Source organism: Glycine soja, chromosome 4 (assembly GCF_004193775.1).
Source record: "Glycine soja cultivar W05 chromosome 4, ASM419377v2, whole genome shotgun sequence".
Taxonomy (NCBI): domain Eukaryota; kingdom Viridiplantae; phylum Streptophyta; class Magnoliopsida; order Fabales; family Fabaceae; genus Glycine; species Glycine soja.
In genome coordinates this window covers 17,480,600-17,505,862 of record NC_041005.1, presented here as the reverse complement: position 1 = coordinate 17,505,862, position 25,263 = coordinate 17,480,600, and the positions used below count along the sequence as shown (strand labels likewise).

The window sequence follows — 25,263 nt, the reverse complement described above, 5'->3', positions numbered from 1 at the left end:
TACTAACTAACCTAACATTGGAATATTTATTAATAAGTAAAAAATAATAACACAATAGCTACTCATACAAACTAATTTAAACTTAGAACTTTTGTTAATAATAACTAACCTACTATTTACATACTAACTAACTTAGAATATTTGTTAATGCTAATACTAACTAACTTAAACTTATAATATATATTAGCATATTTACTTTGAAAATACATATCAGGAATTTAAGGGCACTTGAAGCACACTTGAAAGATGAATACAGAGAAGAACACAAACACAATAATCTCTCAAACTCCAGAAGAAGAAAGAAAGAGAAAGCAAAGTAAGCTGTGTAAATGTAAAGAATGAGTTCAACAATTTTTTTTATAGCTGAAAACTTAAACCCCACCCCCAACGTTCAAATTTTTTTAACGTTAAGATACTATATAGTATAGCCTTTTCAGAACCTGAAAGCTATTGCAAGGTGCAGACCAAGCCTTCATTCACGTGAACATAGGTGCAGGCTTTTCAGAAACAAAGCTAACATGTGAATACGTAACCAAGCCTATCCCGCAGAACCCAGTGGCAGGATCCTCTCTCCCCCTGTCCCGCAACCGCCACTGGCGGTACAACCCTGCAACACCCTCTCTCTCCTGTCCCGCCAGCTCCAAGGGCGGGACACCCTCTCTCTCTCCTATCCCGCCAGCTCCAAGGGCGGGACACCTCTCTCTCTCCTATCCCCTCCCATCCCGCCAGCAGCAATGGCGGCACCCCTCCCCCTCTCTCCTAGTCAGCCCCTATCCCGCCATTGGCACTGGCGGTTCAAGCTTCCCGCCAGTGTCAATGGCGGCACCCACGTAGAAAACGAACCCCCCCGTAATTTCTTATAAATGAGACCCCATTGAGTAAATTGTTTCTAAAACCAACCCTCCTTTGTAAATTTGCCGCTAGGTGCACCCAGCAATTTATTGAATGGGTCATTTTTCTCTTCATTTAAAAATTTAAAAAAGCTTTCCTCCTCTTCCGGAACCACTCTCACTCTCTTTTCTTTGCTGCTTGTTTTCTTCTTCTCCGCGAGCGCGTCTTCTCTTCTTCTCTGTGAGCCCGACTGCTTGTTGTGGTTGGATCAGACGCAAATCCTTCGAGGTAGGTGTCCCTAACTTGACATTGCTTTTATTATGCAGCGTAGTTGTAGCATTAAGGCTAGGATAGTGGAACCTTAGGGTAGAAGACGCCGAAAAAAATGGGGAAAGGAGTGGTTACAGTGGCGTCTTCCGGAAGAACCGCGAAGGCTTTTTCCGGAACTTCCGGAAGAAGGTGTTTCGGAAAATTTTTGGAAGAAGGGTTCTTCTGAAAGTAACGAAAGGTCATCCGGAAGATCACTTCTTCCGGAAATCTTCCTGAACACCCTCTTCTGGAAACTTTCTGGAAGAAGGGTTCTTCCGGATGCCCTTTGAATATTCTGGAAGAACTTTCCAGAAGAGCCACTTCTTCCGGAAGTTTTTTTTTTTAAAAATATTTTTTTGTTTTTTTAAATGAATGATTATTTTATTTTTATGAATTAAGTAGGTGTATGTTTTTTAAATGTTATAAAAAAATGAGGTTTGGCTTTTTCATGACAAATGAAGTTGCTTCTTTTTATAATTTAAATTGTGTATGTTTACTAAATATTTATTTTTAAATTATTTGTGTTTTTTTTTATAAATGAAGTTGTTTATTGTTATAAATTAAGTTGTGTGTGTTTTAGTTTATTGCTTTTTTTAAATTAGTGTATTTTATTTATAAATAAAGTTGGTTATTTGTATAATTTAAGTTGTGTATGTTTTGTAATTTTTGTTAATTGGTTTTGTTTATTTTTTATATGATTTTAGTTGAGTATTTTACTAATTATTTAATTTTAAATTAGTTATGTTTTTTGTTTATAAATGAAGTTGTTTATTTTTATAAATTAAGTTGTGTGTGTTTTGGAAAATTTTTTTAAATACTATTTTTTTATAAATGATATAAATTAAGTTGTGTATGTTTTGAAATTTTTTTTCCATTTTTGTTTAATTTTTATTTATAATTTTAGTTGTGTATGTTTACTAATTAATTATTTTTACATTAGTTGTGTTTTTTTTATAAATGAAGTTGTTTATTTTTTTTAAAATTAAGTTGTGGATGTTTACTAATTAATTATTTTTACATTAGTTGTGTTTTTTTTATAAATGAAGTTGTTTATTTTTTTTTAAAATTATGTTGTGTGTGTTTTCAAATAATTTTATTTAAATTAGTCTTATTTTTTTTATAATTAAACTTGTTTTATTTTTATAATTTTTTTATAAATTAAGTTGAGGATGTTTACTAATTAATTATTTTTACATTAGTTGTATTTTTTTTATAAATGAAGTTGTTTATTTTTTTTAAAATTATGTTGTGTGTGTTTTCAAATAATTTTATTTAAATTAGTCATATTTTTTTATAAATAAACTTGTTTTATTTTTATAAAGAAAGTTGTGTATGTTTTGACCGAAAAAAATACGTGTTTCACATGATTTCCAGATCATGGCTAAAACACGAGGTTTAGGTCGTGTTATAGGTAGAGTTATAGGCAGAGATAGACAGGATGACCATGATGCAGTTGATGTTCCCGAGAGGCGTAGGCCTACTGCATCAGCCCGTAGGCAACGGGTTCATCAGATGACTCAAGATGTTCCTGACATGACTGAGGATGTCCCTGATATGGCTGAGGATGCACCTGAGATGACTGGGGACGTACAGGGTGATGATGGTGCTGAGGGGTCACATGCTGATGATGCTGAGGGATTCCCAGGTGGGCCACGTGACCCATCAGTGCTGACATCATTTGCAGACCATGTTGCACACACCGTTTGGAGTGGATAGGTATTTTAATTTGTTAATTATTTGTCATTGTTGATTTGTTTGTCATTAATTTTTTTTTATAATTGTATAATTTGTACTTCAAATCAAGAACGTCCTGAGTTGAAGTTGGTGTCACATGGAAGGAAGGTGACATTGATTAGGAGGCCAGTGCTTGAGATTGAAGGACTGGTTGGTGCCACAGGATTAAGTTCACTGATCAGGTGTTCAGTTGTTACTGGCGATCCTGGACTTATATCCGCATTTGTGGAGAGGTGGCACAGCGAGACCAGCACCTTCCACCTTCCGGTAGAAGAGTTGACGATCACACTTGAGGTGTCTGCTGAGGAGGCTAGAGCCGAGACAGCACGATGAAGTGGGGCATACGTACGATTGGGATGGGTTCGAGACATCTATGAGATGAGATGTCAGGCTCGACGGTGGATTGTAGCAGCTCATGCTTATCTGTTGCACCTGGTCAGTTGCCTTCTTTTTGCTAATAAGAGTGCAACATATGTTCATGTGGTGCACTTAGACGCTTTTCGCGACCTGGGTCAGAGTGGTGGTTATGCTTGGGCAATTGCCGCGCTGGTTCATATGTATGACCAGTTAGATGAAGCTTCTAAGACCACTACACGACAAATTGTAGGGTACCTGACTCTATTATAGGTAAATTTTTTGTTTTTAAATATGTTATGTTCAATTATGATTTAAACATGCTTTTATGTTATGTTAAACTCTTTTTTTTTTTGTAGTGCGGGATCTATGAGCACTTTCCTAGTGTGCATCAGTGCGTCACAGATGATGCATACCAGGAGACGTCCCCATGTGCTTCCCGGTGGCTGACGTCGAAGGTACATATGAAGGGAATCACAGGAGCACCGTACCGGGCACGTTGTGATGCTTTGACCGTCACAGATGTGTCTTGGTTGCCATACACTGAGCATCGGGGGTTAGGGCCTTTGAGCTGATTTCATCATTCTAAGGTCAGTTGAGATAGGGTCCTATGGTGGTCACAGCTCGACCGAAGAGGGTGCTACGGCAGTTTGGTTACATTCAGAGCATCCCTCCGCCGCCTGTTAGTGCTTCATTGTCACATGATGATATAGATGACAAGTGGATGCATTTCGCGGACCACGTACTAGCTGTGAGTGAGCTTTGTCTAGTGCCTGGGCAGGTATTTGCGGATTACATGGAGTATTTTTTCTGGATATCTCACCCATTCATGATACCGACCCAGGAAGGTGACCAACCCAGAGATGCACCTGCCGCAGACCCTGAGGAGTACATGCAGCCGCCCAGCCCCCAGGTTCCAGTGGCATTTGACCCCCCTCCACATGCAGTGGTAAGATTATTTGCGCGTTTAATGTTTGATGAATTGTTATTTATTTTAAATTTTATAATAAATGTTTTTAATGACTGTTATAGGATGATTACGACGGCTATAAGGCGATCGCACAAAGGTTGGAGCGTGTGTTCAACCTTAGAATGGTCACTGCAGGCACAGAGTTATATGATATTATGCAGGATTGCCTCACGATCGCCAGAGGGGGTGCCATTGCAGATGGAAGTGTCAAGGCTCGACAAAGACGACGCACAGAGCATTGATTATTGTATTTATTTTTTTTTGTAGTTGACATGACTTTTTGTATTTGTTACACTTTTTAGTTTAATATAGTTGACTTGTTTTGCACAGTTTATTATTTTATGATATTAACTGACGTATTGATTCTGATTCCGATCCTGGTCCTTAAGCGAAGTTTTGGACTGTTTTAATTTTTTTTTAAATAAAGTGAAGCTAAAATCATGAGTTTCATTCGTAAGAATTACATTAAAAATAATTTTTTTTAGAAAAGAGGCAGAAAATCCAAAAAAATAGGAATTAGATCCTTTTTTTTATGTTTAAGTACCCATGTTTGGGGTTCTTTTTTTATGGGTGTGCGAGTGGCGTAAGACATCGGAGGGGCGCTATTTGTCATGTTTGGACGTCAAAGAACCCAAAAAAATTATTGTTGTTCCCTGGTTCCATCAAATAACACCTAAAAAAAGAGGTAGCAAATCCAAAAAAATAGGAATCAGACCCTTTTTTTATGTTTAAGTACCCATGTTTGGGGTTTTTTTTCGTGGGTGTGCGAGTGCCGTAAGACATTGGAGGGGTGCTATTTGTCATGTTTGGACGTCAAAGAACCCAAAAAAATTATTTCCGTTCCCTGGTTCCATCAAATAACACCTAAAAAAAGAGGCAGAAAATCCAAAAAAATAGGAATCAGACCCTTTTTTATGTTTAAGTACCCATGTTTGGGGTTTTTTTCGTGGGTGTGCGAGTGCCATAAGACATTGGAGGGAAGCTATTTGTCATGTTTGGACGTCAAAGAACTCAAAAAAATTATTTCTGTTACCTGGTTCCATCAAATAACACCTAAAAAAAGAGGCATAAAATCCAAAAAAATAGGAATCAAACCCTTTTTTTATGTTTAAGTACCCATGTTTGGGATTTTTTTTCGTGGGTGTGCGAGTGCTGTAAGACATTGGAGGGGCGTTATTTTTCATGTTTGTACGTCAAAGAACCCAAAAAAATTAGTTCTGTTGCCTGGTTCCATCAAATAAAACCTAAAAAAAGAGGCAAAAAATCCAAAAAAATAGGAATCGGACCCTTGTAAGTATGCGTAAGGTTTGAAGGTCAAACAATTAAAAAAAATTATCTTTGGACCATTGAAATAACACATTGAACTTTATTATGGGATTTAAACACACCGTAAACAGATAAAGTTTACATCAACGAAAAAGCAAAAAAATAAACAGCCTCTTTGCATATGCAAGGGTAAGGCTGCGTACAACATCCCTCCCCCATACCTTCGCATAGCGAAGAGCCTCTGGGCAATGGGGTACGAAGTTTTTAAGTCGTTTAGCGATGTCGCAGTCACCTCGTCTTCGAATTTCACAACATATTTAGCAAAGACAGCTAAAATTTCTATTGGTCCATATTTTTTCCAGTAGTTAGATTGTACTAACACCTTCAACAGTTCTTCGTTGGTCTTCAGCTCATTAATTTCATATTTTATAAGCTTATCTGAATACTCAAAGCGACCTGGTTGGCGGAAAAATAATCGTCTTACCGTTTGTGATTCGTGAATTCCAAGAGGGGGAATCCCTTTAGGTGCAACTTGCTTTATTAAATCCTTCAGTTCATCAATGGTACATGTTAAAGGAATTTGAAATTTCTTAGGATTTTTTCCTGTGAACGCGCATCCAACAAATTTGTTCTGTGGTGGCATGTTCCATTTCCCGTTGTAATATAGGATCACGTCATGAGTACGGGGTATAGTGCGTTGAAGTAAGCTTATTACTCCATCTGGTGTTCTTCCAACAGTACATAATAACTCAATCGGACCAACACACGAAAATTGATCATTACACATTAACATTGTGTTGACATCGTCATCATTTATCAATTTCATACACTGAAAGCGAATTTGGTTACCTGTATGGGTGAATGGCTTCCGGTAGTGAATTTCATCTAAAAATTGTTTGTCGGAGAGCTGAAGGGTATTGTGTATTCTGATTTTTAGGCTTGCAAAATCACAACTATTTGGTACTCGAATGGGCACCGGAGTTGAAGTTTGGAAGTAAACCCCAGTATCATTGTGAATAATCGATCCATTTGGAAAAATGAAACCCAACCTTGAGTTGACAATCGTCTGACTGCTAGTTTCTCCTAAAAATGCCACACTTTGTGTATCAATTGGGAGACTATGTGAAACCAAGATAATGTGTGATTTATTAGTCGTGTCTCATATACATACATGGTTGTCACTGACAAATTGCTTCACTTTGTTTACAAAAAAATAGACACGCGTGAACATGTTTCGTGTTTATGTTTCCTTCAGAATGTGTAGTCAAGTCAGTCAATGTGGTGTCGCGCTCAAACTTTAATACGCATGCATTTCATGCTTTGTTGTCGGGACAACGATACAAGGATTACGTTATACCGTGATGCAATCACATATCCCATCTCCGTTATATCCATCCACTTGTCCACACTAACCTGAATCAAGCAAACATACACATGTGAGTAATTTAAAGTTTGTTATTAAAAAAATTAACCTAAAAACATACCTTGGAAAACCCATCAATAAGTAGGGACAACTTTAATTGTTCAAGTCTCTCTATGCCACCAAAGAGGTTCATGTACTCATGTGACCACCTGCCAAGTTCTTTAATCAATTCGTTACGCACTAACGGCCATGAATCTTCCCCCATACCTAATAAAGCGGCAATGGACCGATATCCACAGTTACCGTCCGCTTTCACATCCACAACGTCACGAATGAAACCTTGAATGAATGGCGCAAATTGATCCAACATCGGGATTATCCTTGTAGGTTGAGGCAGTTCAGAACATGATGCACTACGTTTGACTGAAGAGTTGCTGCTTTGAACAGAATGAAAAGCATCAACATACTCCCAGTTAGACGGATCACGCTTTGTGGATCTTTGACTTCTTTTCATCTGTTTCTTCGATGCACCTTTAGTGTTGACCTTTGATGGAGGAGGGCACATAGAGTTCTGATCAGGGTATGCAATTTCTCAAAGTTTACTCTTCAGAGTTACTTTGCCAGACACATCAAGTTCGTCAAACCTTTCAGATATGGTCTCAATCTCTTCCTTGATGCTGACTTCCGCCTCACATAACCCTTGGTCTGAAAAGCAAAGTCTCCTCCAGAAAATATGGACTGACTCCACTGGGATGCTGCCAACAATATACCTAGAAAGCTCACATGCACAAGGAAGACCGTGCGTGCTTCTCATCACACAACCATAAGAAGAGTGATTGTTGCCGAGATAACGTAGACGGTCTTAATACCTGTTTGTTGTTGTGTTGCCTAGGTGCATGACCTTATTCGTCCATGCTATAATAAATTTTTCCTTGTGGGGGATAATCCATGTGTCGTTAACATAGTCAACGAACATTGGCCAAGGCGAACAAGCAATTTGAAACTTCTGAAGTGACTCAGCGAACTGGTGTTCGGACGGACAATCAACCAAAGTACCCCAGTTATCCATTACATAGTCCCTGTCATTTTTTTGACCGATTAAAGATTTGCACTTTGCCTTCACATTCTTATCGATATGAAACCTGCACAACAAATTTGTACACTCCGGGAACACAATTTTCACTGCATTCATCAGTACTAGGTCTCTGTCAATGACAATAACAACAAGGAGGCGATCGTTTCTTAAAAATAGGCCTCGAAATTGTTCCAAAGCCCATACAATATTATTAACACGCTCAGCCTCTAGATAAGCAAACCCAGCAGAGAATGTCATCGTTGTTGGTGTCACCCCAACAAAGTCAAGTAGTGGGAGTTTGTACCTGTTTGTTTTGTAGGTACTGTCTATAAAAAACACCAGATGACATGCATTGCATAACTTTACTGCATCTGGGTGACACCAAAACAGATCACGCACCACAAGTTCATCCTTCAATCTATGCCAATGAATGTATTGATCACGTTTGAGAAGCTTCATCAGATGTTGCATTTCGGTATCAGCTCCTCTTATTGAAGAACGATATGCACTTCTTGCATTGTAAATTTGCTTTATCGTGGTGCAACTATTGGTATTGTGTTCCTTCAACGTTAGCAAGATGTTTTTTGGTTTCACCATCGACTTTTTCATATCAGCAATAATTTTCTTTTCATCCTTAGTCAATTGCCCAGCATATGGATGTCCAACTAAGGACTTGGCCAATTCATGATTGTGAATCCCACAGATCAACTTCATCATCCAACCTTCCCCTCCATGGACTGGTTTCCTACAAAGCCTGAAGGGACAACCACATTTCCTACTCCCAGTGTCTTTTCTAACGAATTCTTTATTCCCATACTTGTACATACCACTCCTTTCACACCCAATTAAGACAAATGAACTTCTTCCTCTGCTACCGGTAGCTGTGTCAGACCTCATAATCCATTTTCATGGGCAACTGTTCGAGCCCATTGCAAAACATCATCTCGAGTACCAAATACCTACAACGCAACCCCAACATATTAATTTTTATACAAAACATCTATTCAACCAAATGACTCAAACTAATCAACATGATTTCCTGAGACGTATTAAAAGCATTTGAAAAATCAACATGTGGTTTATTCACACCACATTCTTCTTCATTATCATAATCATAATCCATATGAACTTCTTGTGACATCGTATAGTCATACGTCCATTGATCTTCGTCCATCTTAAGGACATATACATCATACACAAGTACATTCAAATTATGATATAACCACATCCAAAAATTTACAACAAATTAACTAACAAACATATTAACAGGACATATGCATCATACACAAGTACATTCAAATTTTCATATAACCACATCCAAAAATTGACTACATATTAACTAACAAACATATTAACAACTAATACAAATACACTCTAAATTTATAACTACATTATTTACTTAAACTAAACTTAACACTATAATAAACAACTAATAAAACATTTTTCTACTACAACAAAATACAATTATGTTACCTAAATCATTTAATATTATACCAAAATCATTATACCTAATTAAACCAATTATCCACAATTGAAAATACAGATATTATAAATGATAATATATATATATATATATATATATATATATATATATAAATTTTAAAATAGAATTAAAAAAATTTGTTAATAAACTAACATTCCGGAAGAAGTACTTCCGGAAATTCATAATTCTCATTCCAGAACTACTTCCTCCTGTAGTTTAAAGTTTTTCTGCGAATAACTTTTTACTGTTCATCTTCTCTAAACATCTACCCAGAAAACGCAAAAAAAATCGATAAATGCGTACCTCCGACGAAATAGGAACAACAACGACTAACACAACTTCAAATACGGAACAACTACTTCACGGGACCACCAAATCTTCAAAAGCTTTGTACAAAAAAGGATAGCAATAGCAAGAAGAGGGGGATGAAGGTGAAATCGAAAGGTGTAAAATAGAAAAGCAACGCAGTAAATTTAAAGAAAACAACACAGGGGCAAAATCGTCATTAAATATGCATTAAATATTATTTTATTTTTAGTTATTATTATAAAATGAAATTTATTTTTACTTCACATTGTTATAAAATTAAAATTATTTTTTTATTATATATTAAGTTTTGTAATACAAATTAAATGTTATCGTAATAAATATTTTATATTTTTTATAAAATATACGAATTAATTAATTTTTATGATTCAAATTATACTAAATTGTCATACAAATTATTATTTAAATTTACATGCGCGTAAAAAAGGAATTACAAATATTAGTCATAATTATGTTTACTGATAATTTATGTATAATGATATTATTTATTTTATAACATAATTTATTTATTAAAATTAAATTATTATAAAAATATTGCATTTTAAAAAAATCACATAAAATTATTTTCGGAAGAACCTTCTTCCGGAAGACCCTTCTTTCGAAAAAATTCCGGAACACATCCTTCTGGAACGTATTCTGGAGTTCTTCCGGAAGCCCACCTTCTTCTTCCAGAAGAAGGTTCTTCCGGGAGTTTTCCGTAGTGACGTCTTCCGGAATTTTTCTGAAAGAAGGGTCTTCCGGATACAGGCTTCGCAGAAGGGCAAAATGGCCTATTCACTGTTTGCTGGGTGCCCCAGCAATATTGCTGCGTGCACGTAGCAACTCCAGCTACAGCCTCTTCACTTTCACTTTTAGCTTGGGGAGTTGCTACGTGCACCCATCAAAATTGCTGGGGCACCCAGCAAACAGTGAATGGGCAATTGTGCCCATTTGTGAAGGCTATTTCCTGAAGACACTTTTTTCGGAAGTCTTCCGGAAGACCCTTTTTCCGGAAAACTTCCGGAAGAAGAAGGTGGACTTCCGGAAGAACTCCAGAAAATGTTCCGAAAGAAGTGTCTTCCGAAAGTTTTCCGAAAAAATGGTCTTTCGGAATACTTTCTTCTTCTTCTGGAAGAAGGTTGTTCCGGAAGTTATTTTGTTTGCTTTTTTTAAAATGCTGTATTTTTCTAATTATTTTATTTTAATAAATAAATTAAGTTATAAAATAAATAATATTATTATACATAAATTATTATTAGTGAACAAAATTATGACTAATATTTGTAATTCCTTTTTTACACGCATGTAAATGTAAATAATAATTTGTGTGACAATTTAGTATAATTTAAATCATAAAAATTAATTAATTCGTATATTTTATAAAAAATATAAAATATTTATTATGATAACATTTAATTTGTATTACAAAACTTAATATATAATAAAAAAATAATTATAATTTTATAACAACGTGAAGTAAAATAAATTTCATTTTATAATAATAACTAAAAATAAAATAATATTTAATGTATATGTAATGATGATTTTGCCCCTGGTTGTTTTCTTTAAAGTTACTGCGCTTTCACCTTCATCCCCGTCTTCTTGCTATTGTTATCCCTTTCCGTAAAAAGCTTTTCTGGTGGTCCCGTGAATTAGAAGTTCTGTAACAAGCGATTTGGTGGTCTCGTGAAGCAGTTGTTTCGTGTTTGAAGTTGTTTTAGTCGTTGTTGTTCGTATTTCGTCAGAGGTACGCATTTATCGGTTTTTTTTTTTGCGTTTTCTGGGTAGTTGTTTAAGGAAGATGAACAGTAAAAAGCTATTTCCAAAATAACTTTTTACTACAGGAGGAAGTAGTTTTAGAATGAGAATGTTGAATTTTTGGAAGAAGTTCTTCCGAAAGTTACTATGCTCAGTTTATTAACAAATTTTTTTAATTCTGCTTTAAAATTTATATATTTATACATATATATATATATATATATATATATATATATATATATATATATATTATCATTAATATCTGTATTTTTAATTGTGGATATAATTGGTTTAATCGGGTATAATGATTTTGGTATAATATTAAATGATTTAGGTAACATAATTGTATTTTGTTGTAGTAGAAAAATGTTTTATTAGTTGTTTAATATAGTGTTAAGTTTAGTTTAAGTAAATAATGTAGTTATAAATTTAGAATATATTTGTATAAGTTGTTAATATGTTTGTTAGTTAATATGTAGTCAATTTGTGGATGTGGTTATATGATAATTTGAATATACTTTTGTATGATGCATATGTCCTGTTAATATGTTTGTTAGTTAATATGTAGTAAATTTTTGGATGTGGTTATATGATAATTTGAATGTACTTGTGTATGATGCATATGTCCTTAAGATGGACGAAGATCAATGGAGGTATGACTATGCGATGTCACAAGAAGTTCATATGGATTATGATTATGATAATGAAGAAGAATGTGGGGTGAATAAACCACATGTCAATTGTTCAAATGCTTTTAATACGTCTCAGGTAATCATAGATAATTTGAGTCATTTGGTTGAATTGATGTTTTGTATAAAAATTAATATGTTTGGGTTGCATTGTAGGTATTCGGTACTCGAGATGATGTTTTGCAATGGGCTCGAACAGTTGCCCATGAAAATGGATTTGTTGCAGTGATTATGAGGTCTGACACAGCTACCGGTAGCAGAGGAAGAAGTTCATTTGTCTTAATTAGGTGTGAAAGGAGTGGTACGTACAAGTGTAGGAATAAAGAATTCGTTAGAAAAGACATTGGGAGTAGGAAATGTGGTTGTCCCTTCAGGCTTTGTGGGAAATCAGTGCATGGAGGGGAAGGTTGGATGGTGAAGTTGATATGTGGGATTCACAATCATGAATTGGCCAAGTCCTTAGTTGCACATCCATACGCTGGGCAATTGACTAAGGATGAAAAGAAAATTATTGCTGATATGACAAAGTCGATGGTGAAACCAAAAAACATCTTGCTAACGTTGAAGGAACACAATGCCAACAGTTGCACCATGATAAAGCAAATTTACAATGCAAGAAGTGCATATCGTTCTTCAATAAGAGGAGCTGATACCGAAATGCAACATCTGATGAAGCTTCTCAAACGTGATCAATACATTCATTGGCATAGATTGAAGGATGAACTTGTGGTGTGTGATCTGTTTTGGTGTCACCCAGATGCAGTAAAGTTATGCAATGCATGTCATCTGGTGTTTTTTTATAGACAGTACCTACAAAACAAACAGGTACAAACTCCCACTACTTGACTTTGTTGGAGTGACATCAACGACGATGACATTCTCTGCTAGGTTTGCATATCTGGAGGCTGAGCGTGTTAATAATATTGTATGGGCTTTGGAACGATTTCGAGACCTATTTTTAAGAAACGATCACCTCCCTTTTGTTATTGTCACTGACAGAGACCTAGCACTGATGAATGCAGTGAAAACTGTGTTCCCGGAGTGTACAAATTTGTTGTACAAGTTTCATATCGATGAGAATGTGAAGGCGAAGTGCAAATCTTTAATCGGTGAAAAAAATGTGTGGGACTATGTAATGGATAACTGGGGTACTTTGGTTGATTGTCCGTCCGAACACCAGTTCCATGAGTCACTTCAGAAGTTTCAAGTTGCTTGTTCGCCTTGACCGATGTTCATTAACTATGTTAACGACACATGGATTATCTCCCACAAGGAAAAATTTATTACAGCATGGACGAATAAGGTCATGCACCTAGGCAACACAACAACAAACAGGTATTAAGAACTGATTTTATTTGTTAGTAAGGATTATTAATAAATGGTATTTAATTGTTGTATATTTTCATGTTTGTTGTGTATTTTAAATGTAAGGTTGAATCAGCTTATTGGGCTCTCAAAAGAGTACTACAAAATAGCGTTGGAGACCTATGTAGTGTTTAGGATGCCATGAACAACATGATCACGCTGCAACACTTTGAAATTAAAGCATCCTTTTAAACCAGTACGCATGTGGTTGGGCATGTATATAAAAAAAACCTTATACAAGAGGCTTCTTGGGATGGTTTCAAGGGACGCTTTAAATGAGATTGCTTCTGAGGTTGGCCGTCTACGTTATCTCAGCAACAATCCCTCTTCTTGTGGTTGTGTGATGAGAAGCACTCATGGTCTTCCTTGTGCATGTGAGCTTTCTAGGTATACTGCTGGCAGCATCCCAGTGGAGTCAGTCCATATTTTCTGGAGAAGACTTTGCTTTTCAGACCAAGGGTTATGTGAGACGGAAGTCAGCATCAAGGAAGAGATAGAGACCATATCTAAAAGGTTTGATGAACTTGATGTGTCTGGCAAAGTAACTCTGAAGAGTAAACTTCGAGAAATTGCATACCCTGATCATAACTCTATGTGCCCTCCTCCGTCAAAGGTCAACACTAAAGGTGCACCGAAGAAACCGATGAAAAGAAGTCAAAGATCCACAAAGCGTGATCCGTCTTACTGGGAGTATGTTGATGCTTTTCATTCTGTTCAAAGCAGCAACTCTCCAGTCAAATGTAGTGCATCATGTTCTGAACCGCCTCAGCCAACAAGGATCATCTCGATGTTGGATCAATTTGTGCCATTCATTCAAGGTTTCATTCGTGACGTTGTGGATGTGAAAGCAGACGGTAACTATGGATATCGGTCCATTGCCGCTTTATTAGGTATGGGGGAAGATTCGTGGCCGTTAGTGCGTAATGAATTGATTAAAGAACTTGGCAGGTGGTCGCATGAGTACATGAACCTCTTCGGCGGCACAGAGAGATTTGAACAATTAAAGTTGTGCCGACTTGTTGATGGGTTTTCGAAGGTATGTTTTTAGGTTAATTTTTTTAATAACAAACTTTAAATTACTTACATGTGTATGTTTGGTTGATTCAGGTTAGTGTGGACAAGTGGATGGGTATAACGGAGATGGGATATGTGATTGCATCACAGTATAACGTAATCCTTGTATCGTTGTCCCGACAACAAAGCATGACATTTTTTCCTCTTAGAAGTCAACCACCACTTGATTCTTCTGGGCACCGCATGATATGTGTCGGTCACGTGTTTGGAAATCATTTTGTTCAGGTACATTGAATATAGTTAGTATAACAATTATGCAATGACTTCGCTGGTTCATTTGACACGGCCACCGCATGATATAATCTTTATTCATGTACAACAGGTTTATTTGAAAGACCATTGTCTCTTACCGCCTCCAGCGTTGTTGTAGTCAAGCAATTGTTATTCTCAAGCAAAGCAGTGGAAAACTCCATATATTAGTAGAATGCAGCAATACACAAGCTTGATGTCATTCAAAAGACACTATGTCGACCTAAATGAAGACTAAACATGCATTGTTTATGTAATTGTATTCATTATGCGATATAATTTGTTGTAAGCCATTACTAACCAATTAATATTATTAAGTACTCGTTTCGTTAAACAAAAAAATTGTTGGTCCAACAAAAATCATTTACGCGTGTAGCATACATCATTGTCAAAATTGACAACACATAATGACATGCATGCGTATTAAAGTTTGAGCGCGACAACACATTGACTGACTTGACTACACATTCTGAAGGAAACATAAACACGAAACATGTTCACGCGTGTCTATTTTTTTGTAAACAGAGTGAAGCAATCGCTCGGTCACAACCATCTATATATATAGCAGACACGGCTAATAAATCACACATTATCTAGCTTTCACATAGTCTCCCAATTGATACACAAAGTATGGCATTTTTAGGAGAAACTAGCAGTCAGACGATTGTCAACTCAAGGTTGGCTTTCATTTTTCCAAATGGATCAATTATTCACAATGATACTGGCGTTTACTTTCAAACTTCAACTCTGGTGCCCATTCGAGTACCAAACAGTTGTGATTTTGCAAGCCTAAAAACCAAAATACACAATACCCTTCGGCTATCCGACAAACAATTTTTGGATGAAATTCACTACCGGAAGTCATTCACCGATACAGATAACCAAATTCGCTTTCAGTGTATGAAATTGATAAATGATGACGATGTCAACACAATGTTAATGTGTAATGATCAATTTTCTTGTGTTGGTTCGATTGAGTTATTATGCACCGTTAGAAGAACACCAGATGGAATAATAAACTTACTTCAACGCACTATGCCCCGTACTCATGACGCGATTCTGTATTACAACGGGAAATGGAACATGCCACCGCAGAACAAATTTGTTGGATGCGTGTTCACAGGAAAATATCCTAAGAAATTTCAAATTCCTTCAACATGTACCATCGATGAACTGAAGAATTTAATAAAGCAAGTTGCACCTAAAGGGATTCCCCCTCATGGAATTCATGAATCACAAACGGTAAGACGATTGTTTTTCTGTCAACCAGGTCACTTTGACTATTCAGATACGCTTATAAAATATGAAATAAATGAGCTGAGGACCAACGAAGAACTGCTGAAGGTGTTAGTATAATCTAACTACTGGAAAAAATATGGACCAATAGAAATTTTAGCTGTCTTTACTAAATATGTTGTGAAAATCGAAGACGAGGTGACTGGGACATCGCTAAACAACTGAATGCAATGTTTATTTTTTTGCTTTTCTGTTGATGTAACCTTTATCTGTTTACGGCGTGTTTAAATCCCATAATAAAGTTCAATGTGTTGTTTCAATGGTCCAAAGATAATTTATTTTAATTGTTTGACCTTAAAACCTTACGCATACTTAGAAGGGTCGGATTCCTATTTTTTTGGATTTTCTCACTCTTTTTTTAGGTGTTATTTGATGGAACCGGGAAACAGGAATAATTTTTTTGGGTTCTTTAACGTCCAAACATGAGAAATAGTGGCCCTCCATTGTCTTACGCCACTCACACACCCACAGAAAAAAACCCCAAACATGGGTACTTGAACATGAAAAAGGGTCTCATTCCTATTTTTTTGGATTTTCTGGCTCTGTTTTTAGGTGTTATTTGATGGAATCGGGGAACGAGAATAATTTTTTTGGTTTCTTTGATGTCCAAACATGAGAAATAGTGGCCCTCCATTGTCTTACGCCACTCGCACACCCACGGAAAAAACCCCAAACATGGGTACTTGAACATGAAAAAGGGTCTCATTCCTATTTTTTTGGATTTTCTGGCTTTGTTTTTAGGTTTTATTTGACGGAACCGGGGAACGGGAATAATTTTTTTGGGTTCTTTGACGTCCAAACATGAGGAATAGCGGCCCTCCATTGTCTTATGCCACTCGCACACCCACAGAAAAAAAACCCTAAACATGGGTACTTAAACATCAAAAAAAGGATCTGATTCCTATTTTTTTGGATTTCCTGCCTCTTTTATAAAAACATTTATTTTTAATGTAATTCTTACGAACAAAACTCATGATTTTAGGTTCACTTTTTTAAAAAAAATTAAAACACTCCAAAACTTCGCTTAAGGACCGCGATCGGAATCATAATCGATATGTCAGTTAATATCATAAAATAATAAACTGTGCAAAACAAGTCAACTATATTAAACTAAAAAGTGTAACAAATACAAAAATTCATGTCAACTACAAAACAAAAAATAAATACAATAATCAATGCTCTGTGTGGCATCTTTGACGAGCCCTGACACTTCCATCAGCACTGGCTCCCCCTCTGGCAGTCTTGCATAATCTCATATAACTCAGTGCCTGCAGTGACCATCCTAAGGTTGAGCACACACTCCAACCTCTGTGCAATCGCCTCATATCCGTCGTAATCATCCTATGACAGTCATTAAAAACATTTATTATAAAATTTAAAATAAATAACAACTCATCAAACATTAAACGGGCAAAAATTCTTACCATTGCATGTCGAGGTGGGTCAAATGCCACTGGAACCTGGGGGCTGGGCGGCTGTATGTAGTCCTCAGGGTCTGCGGCTGGTACATCTCTAAGCTGGTCACCTGCCTGGGTCGGTATCATGAATGGGTGAGATATGCGGAAAAACCACTCCATGTAATCCGCATATACCTACCCAGGCACTAGACAAAGCTCACCCACATGTAGTACGTGCTCCACAAAATGCATCCAGCTGTCATCTATATCATCGTGTGACAATCAAGCACTAACAGGCGGCGGAGGGATGCTCTGAATGTAACCAAACTGTCGTACCACCCTCTCCGGTCGAGCTGTGACCACCATAGGACCCCATCTCAGCTGACCCTGGAATGATGAAATCAGCTCAAAGGCCCTAACCCCCCGATGCTCAGTGTACGGCAACCAGGACACATCTGTGATGGTCAAAGCATCACAACGTGCCCTGTAAGGTGCTCCGGTGATTCCCTTCATGTGCGCCTTCGACGTCAACCACCGAGAAACACGTGGGGACATCTCCTGGTATGTATCATCTGTCACGCACTGGTGCACACTAGGGAAGTGCTCATAGATCCAGCACTATACAAAAAATGAGGTTAACATAACATAAAAACATGTTTAAATCATAATCGAACGTAACATATTAAAATACACAAAATTTACCTGGAATAGAGTCAGGTACCCCGTAATCTGTCGTGTGGTGGTCCTAGAAGCCTCATCTAACTGGTCATACATATGAACCAGCGCGACAACTCCCCAAGCATAACCACCACTCTGACCCAGGTCACGAAAAGCGTCTAGGTGTACCACATGAATGTATGTTGCACTCTTATTAGCAAAAAGAGAGCAACCGACCAGGTGCAACAGATAAGCACGAGCTGCTACAATCCACCGCCGGACCTGACATCTCATCTCATAAATGTCTCGAACCCATCCTAGTCGTACGTATGCCCCACGTGTTAGTGCTGTCTCGGCTCTAGCCTCCTCGGTAGACACCTCAAGCAACTATGTCAGCAAAAATATCGCCTCCTCCGTAGAAAGAGCATGAAAACTGTGCAACGCGCCAGTGATAGGAAAATGAAGGAGTGACGACACATCATCCAATGTGATCATCAACTCTCCTACCGGAAGGCAGAAGGTGCTGGTCTCGTTGTGCCACCTCTCCACAAATGCGGATATAAGTCCAGGATCGCCAGTAACAACTGAACAATCGATCAGTGGACTTAATCCTGTGGCACCAACCAGTCCTTCAATCTCAGGCACTGGCCTCCCAATCAATGTCACCTTCCTCCCATGTGACACCAACTTCAAATCAGGACATTCCTGATTTGAAGTACAAATTATACAATTATCAAAAAAATTAATGACAAACAAATCAACAATGATAAATAATTAACAAATTAAAATACATGTCCACTCCAAACAGCGTGTGCAACATGGTCCGCAAATGATGTCAGCACTGACGGGTCACGTGGCCCACCAGGGAATCCCTCAGCATCATCAGCATCTGACCCCTCAACACCATCAGCACTCTGTACGTTCGCACGCATCTTAGGTGCCTCCTCAGCCAGATCAGGGACATCCTCAGTCATGTCAACAACATCCTCAGTCATATCACGTGCATCCGCAGTCATCTGATGAACCCGTTGCCTACGGGCTGAGGCAGTAGGCCTACGCCTCTCAAGAACATCAACTGCATCATGGTCATCATGTCTATCTCTGCCTATAAGTCTACCTATAGCACGACCTAAACCTCGTGTTCTAGCCATGATCTGCAAATCATGTGGAACACGTATTTTTTTGGTCAAAATATACACAACTTTCTTTATAAAAATAAAACAAGTTTATTTATAAACAAATAAGACTAATTTAAATCAAATTATTTGAAAACATACACAACATAATTTTTTTAAAAAAATAAACAACTTCATTTATAAAAAAAACACAACTAATGTAAAAATAATTAATTAGTAAACATCCACAACTTAATTTAAAAAAATAAACAACTTCATTTATAAAAAAAACACAACTAATGTAAAAATAATTAATTAGTAAACATCCACAACTTAATTTAAAAAAAAAATAAACAACTTCATTTATAAAAAAAAACACAACTAATGTAAAAATAATTAATTAGTAAACATCCACAACTTAATTTTAAAAAAAATAAACAACTTCATTTATAAAAAAACACAACTAATGTAAAAATAATTAATTAGTAAACATCCACAACTTAATTTAAAAAAAAAATAAACAACTTCATTTATAAAAAAACACAACTAATGTAAAAATAATTAATTAAAAAATATCCACAACTTAATTTTTATAAAAAATAAACAACTTCATTTATAAAAAAAGCACAACTAATGTAAAAATAATTAATCAGTAAACATCCACAACTTAATTTAAAAAAAATAAACAACTTCATTTATAAAAAAAACACAACTAATGTAAAAATAATTAATTAGTAAACATCCACAACTTAATTTTAAAAAAATTACTTCATTTATAATAAAATAAACAACTTTATTTATAAACAAAAATACACAACTAATTTTAAAATATATAATTAATAAACATACACAACTTAATTTATATCATTTATAAAAAAATTAGTATTTTTAAAAAATTTCCAAAACACACACAACTTTATTTATAAAAATAAACAACTTCATTTATAAACAAAGAACATAAATAATTTAAAAATAAATAATTAGTAAAATACTCAACCAAAATCATATAAAAAATAAACAAAACCAATTAACAAAAATAACCAACTTAATTTATAAAAATAACCAACTTTATTTATAAATAAAATACACTAATTTAAAAAAATAAACAATAAACAAAAACAAACACAACTTCATTTATAAACGAAAAAATAAATAATTTAAAAATTAATATTTCGTAAAAATACACAATTTAAATTATAAAAAAAACATCTTTATTTGTCATCAAAAAGCCAAACCTCATTTTTTATAAAATTTCAAAAACAAAATAATAAAAAATATATATATAATAATCATTCATTTAAAAAAAAAACAATTTTTTAAAAAAAAAAAAAAACAAACAAACTTCCCGGAAATCTCAAAGGTCATCCGGAAGAATCCTTCTTCCGGAAGAACTACTTCTTCCGGAAACTTTCCGGAAGAGGTGTTCCGGGAGACTTCCGGAAGAAGGGTTCTTCCGGAAGACCTTTGGTTTCTTCCGGATGAACACTTCTTCCGGAATATTTCCGGAACAGCTTCTTCTGGAAGTTCCAGAAGAACCCCTAACGGATCTTCCGGAAACCGCCCCATAAGCCCCCTTTCCCCATTTTTTCTGGCGTCTTCTACTCTCGTCTTCTACCCTAACGTTACTATCCTAAGGTTCCATTGCTACAACAATGCTAGATATTACAAGCAAAGGGGAGTTAGGGAGACTAACCTCGAAGCCTTGTTCGCGGAGAAGAAGAAGAAGCTTGGTGCTTGGCTCACGGAGAAGAAGAAGCAGCTTGACGGAGAAGAGGATGCAAGAACCGGAAGAACGAAAATAACAATAGGAAGTGCTTCTTTCGGAGGAGGAGGAGGCGTTTTTTATAATTTTTTGTTAAAAGGCAAAATGGCTCATTCATAAAAATTGTTAGGTGCACCTAGCATTTTCCTTTAGCTTGTCATATCTGTGAGACCTTAATCATAACTGTTTTTCTGGATGTTCCTTATTTTTTGAATCATGATAAGTACAGGCTTTAATTGACTTTAGTCAACTTCATATCTGTCAAATCTTACCCACCTACCTGAATTTAAATTCACTTTAATCTAAATAACTTTGAATTTATTAGCTTTATCTTTATCGGTGCATTTCGCCAACAAATTTGGCAACCATCTTAAATATTGAACAAATTTGCCAACAAATTTGGCAACCATCTTTATACTTGACCTTGAGATTTTTGGGGTGCTGAGCGAACTGAGAATTTTATGTCCTTATAATCATTTAAATATCGTCATATTCTTGCACCTTTTTTATGCAAAATAATATCCGTACAAAATCAAGATTATTTGAAAATTATTTTCGATGAAGTTAAAAGCAAGACATTTAATATACCGTACGACAAAGTAATCAGAAATAAGTTTTAACATTTTCAATTTCGATTATTTTTTTAGTGGATGCAACAATAACATGAATTATTGCTATTCTATAAGTTATACATACATCAGAAAAATAATTAAATGATTTCAAAGAATTCTATATATTTAACTATATATTCTTTTTCTTTATTTTTGTAACTTATCTTTCTTTACATTTTGTTACCCTACTGGATAGAAATAATTCCTTAGGCCTACGTTGGTATTGTAACAATATATAAAAAATTTATTTTAATATTTATATAAACTAAATAAAAAATTTAGAGCCCCTCCAAAAATGAGATCCTACACGGGTGGCTAATCTTGACCATACTCAAAGCCACCACTGTCATCTTATCCAATTGGCTGACTAACTTAGGCAAACAGAATTTATCGAATGATAATATCTATCATGACTATTTTGGCTCCTCCAATATTGTTGAAATTAAGACTCCTGTATACCCATTGACTATATGGTGCTGCCAAAACTTGGGCCTTTATATTGACACGGTTTGTAGGTTGGGAAACTTGACCAAATTTTTCACCGTGAGGAATATGTGAGAAACACATATGATGCATTCTTAGATATGTACTCTTTACAATCAATGGCCAGAAAAATGGAGATTATCATAAATATACATGCACTGGATTTTTTTTAAGAAAAAGAAAAAACATATTTTTATTTATTTTTCTTTTTCCTTCTTTCCAATTCTGCTCCCCATTTCCAATCTTCGGGGAGAACTAACAACTGCAAATTTCAATCCGCAATAGTGAGGTTGTCTCAGATGCAAAAAGAAAAACTTCCGATTCAGACCAAAGATTTTGTTTTACATCTAGATTCAAAATCCAGATCTCCCTCAATCTCTCACAAATGTCGTCTCACAACGCCATGCAAACATTTGAGCTCAAAGCATCTTCCTAGTACCACGGATGCAGCTTCGGTTTGGTGATGGCGGTTTTGCGCCAGAGTGCAACACACAGTGATAGTGTCATGATCGTGATGTATGTCATTTCTGGTTTTCAACGGTCACTGTCAGAAGAAATCAATCGTGAGATGTTATGATTTCTCGGTTTTAAATAATAATTCAACATAAACTCCCAAAATGATCATTTAAAAAAGGTAAAATTGTACTTTTGATCCCCCACTTTAGGTCTAATTTCGCATTTAGTCCCTCGGTAATTTAATTCACGAATTGGGTCCTTTATTTTGTAAAAAAGTACAATCTTGGTCCCCCGACGTCACAATTAGACGTTGACTGTTAGACAGTGACATTGACTGCCACATGTCAACGTCTGATAGACACGTAAAAATAAACATTTTTTAAGTGTCCCTAATCCTAATTAATTATTTTTAATTTATTTTAAAAATTATTAAAAACAAAAAAAAACAAAGACGCCGCAATCCCACTTCCTCTCTCTCCCTCCTCCCCCAGCCATACCCCAGCCATACCCTGCATCAACGGAGCTTTCCAGGAAGGAGCACACCAATTCGACTCAGATGCTCTTGGAGAACTCGGTGTGCTTCACGGTAGGGTTCATGGCGGCGAATCTCGTGATTCTAGAAGCCGCATTTGAGGAGAAAACGGAGACGATTAGGTTTTGCGTGGTTGATTTTGAGATTGGATAGGGGAAGCAGTATTTGCACCCTCAACGCGCTATCGACGTGTGAACAGAACGTAGCGGTGAAGATCGCGGCCGTAGCAGAGAACGGAGGTGAGGAGAGAGTGCGGGCTTAGCGGCAATGATGGTGTCACGATGGTCGATAATAGTAGGGACGTTGATGCGTCGTTGCTTGACAGTTGTCTCCCAAAGTTTTGAGCTTTTTTTTTGTGTACGTGTTGATTTTTTCTCATGGGTGCCAAGTTACAAGCTTGTTTCCTGCATAATTGTTATTTTTGTGTCATTTTACTCTCAATTTTGAGTCCAATTTGGGAGAATAAGAGACCTGAGATTTTAGTTTAGAAAATCAGATGACATTGTTGATGATGATTTGTGATCATATTTGAAATTGTAGTTACAAGAAAATTATTGTACCACTCATCTGTAACATTTGTAATCTAGCCTTGTTTTCTATGTGATGGGGTGGTCCATGGTGGCGCCACCACCGTTGTGATGATCATCTATAGATGTGGAATATGGAATAAAGGGAGGAGAAGGAGGGTTTGCTGAAAATTGCTTTCTACATAGGCATCGTTGTTGGAGAAGGAGGGGTTGCTGAAAATTGATTTTTAATAATTTTTAAAATAAATTAAAGATAATTAATTAGGGTTATGGACACTTAAAAAATATTTATTTTTACGTGCCTATCAGACGTTGACACGTGACAATCAACGTCACTGCCTAACGGTCAATGTCCAATTGTGACGTTGGGGGACCAACATTGCACTTTTTTACAAAATAAAGAATTCAACTCATGGATTAAATTACCGGGAGACCAAATACAAAATTATACCTAAAGTGGGGAACCAATTAAAAGTGCAATTTTGCCTTAAAAAAAAACTCTCATTTAGTCGTTTAGCTGAGAAGTATAAAAAAATCCGATACATATATTCCATTGTAGTCTCCCCTTAACTTAATCGTTGATTTAAAGATTTGATATCTAACGTACCATATTTTGTTTCCCACCTTGGAGGATTTGGTAAGATTTCCCACCGTAGAACCCATTTTATATTGAACGGGTCTCGGCAACTGCACATTGTGGCTGCTGAACAGGAGTCGGCTTTTTGTGAGCAGCCTTTGGCAGTGGCTTTTTGATAATTCATCATACTTTTTGCCTCCTTACCAAACCAAATTCTGACTTTGTAAGGGCTTTGTCTTTCCCTAGCTAAACTAAAGTTTTTGTAACAAAACAAAAAAAAACTATAGTAACTAATAACATGCTGAGTAGGGTCGATCAATTAATTTAATACAATCTTTGCATGTCATAACTGTATTGATTGCTCCATGTTAGTGAAGGTAGTCCCAATTTAACATTTTTCCTTTCAAAATTAAACAATCTACAGCCAAGCAATACTGTTGTGAATGCAATAGTCAGGTAAATTGCGTTATTATTTCTCTAAATTATAGGATGATGTTAGAAGTGGGAATGAAAGATAAGAAATCTATCACAAGACTACACCATATAAGGATATCAACAGAAACACATTTTATAAGGGTTATTTTTTTCTGAATAATAAAACTAAGCAAGGGGGTGCCAATAACAATGGCCCACACGCATAATTGAAGACCAAACATGTACACCAGCTACGTTAGGTCAATTTAATATATACAATCTTTGCAAGGCTAAATTGAATATATTAATATATTAGATTTCTAATAATTTATAATTTTTTTTATTATATTATGGATTTGGGGTTGGTAATAGATGGTGGGTGATGACTATTTTCTTAGTATTACTTTGATAGTTTTAAAATTTACAACCGGAGGATGACCACCCATTTTATTAGAGGAAAAGCTCGGATTACTTTGTAGTAATTGATAATAAAGTTTAGATTATTTTCTCTTATTTGAATTATAATTAGAGAAATGTCAGTACCCACTCTTTTAAATAAATGTTCTCTAATGGGTGAAAAATTATTAAAAATAACAAAATTTTGTAAATT

The 25,263-nt window shown here is 35.8% G+C and overlaps 2 protein-coding genes across 2 annotated transcripts; one reads left to right on the top strand and one right to left on the bottom strand.

Annotated features, from left to right (window-relative positions):
* The first annotated feature begins 3,252 nt into the window (after positions 1-3,252).
* Positions 3,253-3,803, top strand: LOC114410631 (protein MAIN-LIKE 2-like). Its single transcript, XM_028374587.1, has 2 exons — positions 3,253-3,477; positions 3,588-3,803. Exons 1-2 carry the CDS (start codon positions 3,253-3,255, stop codon positions 3,801-3,803), a joined length of 441 nt encoding a protein of 146 aa, XP_028230388.1.
* A 13,491-nt stretch (positions 3,804-17,294) lies between these two features.
* LOC114410630 (protein MAIN-LIKE 2-like) lies at positions 17,295-19,192 on the bottom strand. Its single transcript, XM_028374585.1, has 5 exons — positions 18,968-19,192; positions 18,222-18,563; positions 17,814-18,137; positions 17,547-17,714; positions 17,295-17,390 (listed from the first exon to the last, which is right to left on the bottom strand). The coding sequence occupies exons 1-5, from the start codon at positions 19,190-19,192 to the stop codon at positions 17,295-17,297; spliced, it is 1,155 nt and encodes a 384-aa protein (XP_028230386.1).
* Between the last annotated feature and the right edge of the window lie 6,071 nt (positions 19,193-25,263).

Excerpts from the sequence above, each read along its gene's own strand:
- LOC114410631 (XM_028374587.1), top strand. The coding sequence starts at position 3,253 with ATGAGATGTCAGGCTCGACGGTGGATTGTAGCAGCTCATGCTTATCTG. Across the intron at positions 3,478-3,587 it reads AGACCACTACACGACAAATT|TGCGGGATCTATGAGCACTT; the intron begins GTAGGGTACCTG and ends TTTTTTTTGTAG.
- LOC114410630 (XM_028374585.1), bottom strand. The coding sequence starts at position 19,192 with ATGACTGCGGATGCACGTGATATGACTGAGGATGTTGTTGACATGACT. Across the intron at positions 17,715-17,813 it reads AGAGCATCCCTCCGCCGCCT|GTATATGCGGATTACATGGA; the intron begins GTTAGTGCTTGA and ends GTGCCTGGGTAG. Across the intron at positions 17,391-17,546 it reads ACCCACCTCGACATGCAATG|GCACTGAGTTATATGAGATT; the intron begins GTAAGAATTTTT and ends TGGTCACTGCAG.